Here is a 5,000-nt window from a genome sequence, read left to right on the forward strand (position 1 = left end):
TATAAACTTAAAAATCTGAAGTACTAAATTAAGCTCTCTTTTGATTTCCTGGCTAGAGTATGAAAGACATATAATGCCCAAAATGATATTTCACAAACCTGAAACATTTAACTAAATTTTGATCAGTCATTACGTACCTCATGTAATGCATAATGATTTCGAAGGCTATGCTGGTAAGCAAACCGTTTTCCACAAGTGGCACAAGCATATGGTTTCTGACCTTCGTGCATGCTTGCAACATGATTCTGGAAATTAAATATATGATTTTATTCTTTGCAGGAAAGATACATATCATTCAACACAATATTGCTTAATTATGTGTTTGGATCAATCTTCTTAAAAACCTGAACATTTTAAAACCTATACTTAATATAAACATGAATGGTTTAAAGTTTGATTTTCATACAATATCTTCCAACAGATTACCAACAAGTGTATTATAATATTTAACTATTTGTCATGAAATTGTTGGCTTGTTCAAGCCAGAAATTACCAAAATAAAAGAATAAACACTCACATTATAACCTTCTGAGGTCACAAAGGTTCGATTTGGACAATGAGGACATTTAAACTCAACCTGCTCACCCTCTTTCTCCACTTCTATAATTCCTAGAAAACAAAACAACAAAATAATATTACAGAAAAAAGACCAACATGTTCATTTCTGTCTGATTCTACTAGCAGGTTTCTCTGATTTTCTAGCCTTAGACCCTTAGACCTATGAGTACAATACCTTGCTACTGAACTCACTTCACTAAAAGATGAAAATAAATAAATAAATAAATATATATATTATATATATATATATATATATATATATATATATATTATATATATATATATATTATATATATTATATATATTATATATATATATATATATATATATATATATATATATATATATATATATATATATATATATATATATATATATATATGGCTATAAAGAAACTGTATAACACTGAAGAAACAATCACTTAAAAGAATAATGATCAGCAGAGTACTATCCCATAATCACCATCTACTTTAAATCTTTGAGAATGGTGTGAAGTTTATGCTTAGTTTCACACATCAAGATCAGTGTTAACACATTTACAAAATATGTATACAGATACATGCAATGGCCAATATTGGTTTACTTTATTAATTTACTTATAATTTTTTACATCCTGATGTAGTTACCATGGAGTCAATCAACCCAATTGCAATGGGCATGATCCAATTATGATCCAATTATGAGTACTGCCTGTCTCGCCCTTTTACCCTTTTCCTTGATTTACAAAAATATTTTATGTTATCTTATTTTGCTGTTAATATTTATAACATTAAAATAATTATAATGTCTATAATAAAAATAACACCATCAATATTCATAGCATTAGTAAAAAATATTTGTTTTCTCGCCAATTCAAGGATGAGTGAAATTAGGTAAGGTCACAAGGTCTACTAAATGACTCCTTTGTGGCTAAGCACTAGCAGAGCCATCTATGTGCAGAGACATTTCACATAAAAAAAATTTAAATAAGCACTGCATTTTCCCTGGTGGCATGTTAACCACTGGATCTGGGTGACAAGGATGTCTCATTATGAAAAAAAAATGGCCCAGGAATGGGTCATAAGAACTTGTTGTTATGGGAAAAAATTTGCAGAGGGATATGTGTCAGGAATGTATCCCCTTGGGAAATTGTTGCTGAATCAAATAAATTCATGTTGTTTTGTCTGGTGTTTATGTTGCCGAGACCTCGCTACTTGCATTAATTATCAATTTTTCAAATTGAATAAGTACAAACAAAGTAAATACACAATCATTTCATCTATATACATATCAAACTGTGGTTGAAAGATTGAATAAACAAATGACGCATGACATAAGTCTATGAAAAGTGGGATGCTTACACTGTGACTGGGTTGCTCACTGTGTGTGGCTCAAGCACAGGTCCCAGCAGCCAACAAATGCTGCTACAGATACTACTCAGAAATAAGGGCATGCTGCATTCAGAGGGACCTGTTGTAAGTGGGTTAATTAACTCTTGGTGCCCATGTGCTTGTGAAGCCATCTATATGTATATAAAATAGTGAAATTTAACCATACTGGGCCTTGCATGTTCTGGGATCAGTGGGTTAATGATGTTCCCATTTTACTACTTTAACCATAAACATTTCTTACGATGAATGTCCTTAGATATCTTACCTAATCCTGTGTGTCCTGTATCTTGTTGGTGAATGTTGATATCTTCTCGAGTAGAAAATCGATCTTTACACATCTCACATTGCAGAATCACCTGCTTGTGAAGGCGACTGGAAAAGATTGACCATACTTCTAAGAATCAAAATTAATATGAAAACTATTAAAACATTTAACCACTTCCTTGAAAACAATCTTAACAATTACTGAACAACTCATCCAAAAATGCAGGACAAAAATGAGGATGACTCACGTATGGAGAAGATATCTGCCCTTATGAAGAAACCCTTTGCCACATATGTTGCATGACCATTTTGCCTTCTTTTTGGCACCTCGCTTCTTTCTGAAGAGTGTAGGCTCACTAAATGCTGCTTTGGAAGGCATATTGATGGACTCTCCCATGCTGGTAATCTGTAATGGATATTCTTCATCTTAATCGGTGTATCCTCTGGGTATATGGATTTCTTACAAACAAATAAGATATTGGCATACATTGTTTGTGCTAAATGTGATTAATGTGATGCTATGCAGATCGTTTGTTTTCTCTCTGCTGTTATCAAGGGTTTTAAAATGAAAGATTAACTTCCATGCATTTATTTCCTTATAAGTACCCCTCACTAAAGGTATTATTCCTTATTACATGACAATTAATGTAAATAGAACTGCAATGAAAAAAAAATAGAAAAGAAAAAGAAGAACAAAAAAGAAAAAGAAAGAAAAAAAGAAAAAAACATAAATTTGTATTAGATACAATTATCATTTCATCTACTGATAATGTTTTATTGATTTTGTTTACATCTGATCTCACTGTTTACCCCATTCCTTGAATTTTCATGAATAGAAGTTATCATTTCCAATGTTTTATATCCCAATAATGGTAATAATGTTCATAATAATAATAATGTTAATGTTAACTATAATAATAATAATAATAATAATAATAATAATAATAATAAACAATAACAATAACAATAATAGTAATAATAATAATAAAAATAATAATAAAGGAGCAAAGTGAGAAAAGGAGGTGAGGTTAAACAGAAAGAGAAGGGAAATGGGTGGGGGCAGGTGTAGGTCCTAAAGTGGGAGGGGAGGAATGAATTTAAGGAATATTTAGGAGTGAGAAGGAAGGGAAAAACCTCTTAATTTTTTTGGTTCCATAGAATTTCCATGTGTCACACTTATGATAATAATAACAATAACATTAACCCACTGGATACAAGTGATGTGCCTATCACACAACTGGGAGAGTCGCCACTCTAGTAAACCCACTGGATGGATTTGGTCCACAAGTGGGCTGAGAGGCACCCAGATCCAATGGGTTAACAGTGATAATAATATTGACAGAATTAAAGCCTTTTTCCCCCAAACTAATGTGAAATTACATAGGGCTTGTATTTGATCTCTTGGTGACTACAAACTTATGAAGCTATCTATGTGTAAACGTAATTAATATAACAAAACCTCAGTGGATAGAGTATGTACAACAGTGCTAATGGCTTAATAGTAGACAAGTCCACATGCCTTACCTGAACAGAGCTCACAGATGCAAGAGGAAGTTTTTCCTTTTCATCTAATTCTTCCATTCCTCTTAAGGTGATATTACCATCTGTTAAGGAAATACTAATCAGTCTGAAGCACACACACTCTTTGTTTAAAATCATAAGGTGTGTGTGGGTATATATATGTGTGTATATATATATATATATATATATATATTAAATATATAAATATATAAATATATATATATATATATATATATATTAAATATATAAATATATATATATATATTAAATATATAAATATATATATATATATATATATATATGTATTAAATATATATATATATATATATATATTAAATATATATACATATATATATATATATATATATATATATATATATATATATTAAATATATATATATATATATATATATATATATATATATATTAAATATAAATGTATATATAAGTGTATATATATAAATAAATAAATATATATATATATATATATATATATATATATATATATATATATATATATATATATATATATATATATGTTGTTTGAGAAAGGATCATGTTAACAGAACTAACATCACTTTTATAAAAACATGACAGTTCAGCAGCTAAAATACTAACAGCATAGTATGGAAGTAGGAAAAAATATGAAGCTTCTTTGTAACATCAATAAACTTAACACCTGTGAGTGCATTTCATACCGTCCTGGAAGTCAACCTCAATGTTTACAGACACTGGAAGATCAGATGGGGCTTCAGAGGACTCGGGGGCAATGACAATGCTTGTGCCATCTTCTGAAACCTTGCCGAGAGCAGCATCCTTGGGATTTCTTAAACTTCCCTGCTTCTCTATGACTTCCAGCATTGATGGTCCAGACAGGCCCTGGTGCTTGTAGTCAGCATCACTGGCATCATCCTGTACATCCATTATCTCCTCTTTCACTCCTGACTCATTCATTAGCTTCTCAAAATCTCGCCCAGCAATGGAGTCCCTATACCTGGTAGAATATATATGATATCATTTTCAGCATCTTCATTTGGAAATGAAAATAAGAGTCACCAATATTACTGAGCCATCAAATGAGTGGCTGATATCACATTATAATCTAAGATATTCCTTCATACAAAAGGGAAATGATAAAGACAATTAAACTGTTAAAAAAACATAAACAGACTCAACAAATAAAATCATAATCATCTATTATTAATTGTTGAAATTACTTTAGACATGTGAAAAAAAAAAAAATAATAATACTTATATATCTTAAATTGTTCTCAAATTTATATACCC

At 30.2% G+C, this 5,000-nt stretch overlaps 1 protein-coding gene across 1 annotated transcript in view; it reads right to left on the reverse strand.

Moving 5' to 3' along the window:
- LOC125036673 (zinc finger and BTB domain-containing protein 17-like) overlaps positions 1–5,000 on the reverse strand; it is a 20,107-nt gene that overhangs the window by 9,659 nt on the left and 5,448 nt on the right. The window contains exons 6-11 of the mRNA XM_047629478.1: positions 4,412–4,707; positions 3,717–3,796; positions 2,441–2,598; positions 2,194–2,300; positions 518–609; positions 138–245 (exon numbers count right to left, since the gene is read on the reverse strand). Coding sequence (XP_047485434.1) covers positions 138–245; positions 518–609; positions 2,194–2,300; positions 2,441–2,598; positions 3,717–3,796; positions 4,412–4,707 — 841 coding nt within the window. The remainder of the gene's footprint in view (positions 1–137; positions 246–517; positions 610–2,193; positions 2,301–2,440; positions 2,599–3,716; positions 3,797–4,411; positions 4,708–5,000) is intronic.

Source organism: Penaeus chinensis, chromosome 21 (assembly GCF_019202785.1).
Source record: "Penaeus chinensis breed Huanghai No. 1 chromosome 21, ASM1920278v2, whole genome shotgun sequence".
NCBI lineage: Eukaryota > Metazoa > Arthropoda > Malacostraca > Decapoda > Penaeidae > Penaeus > Penaeus chinensis.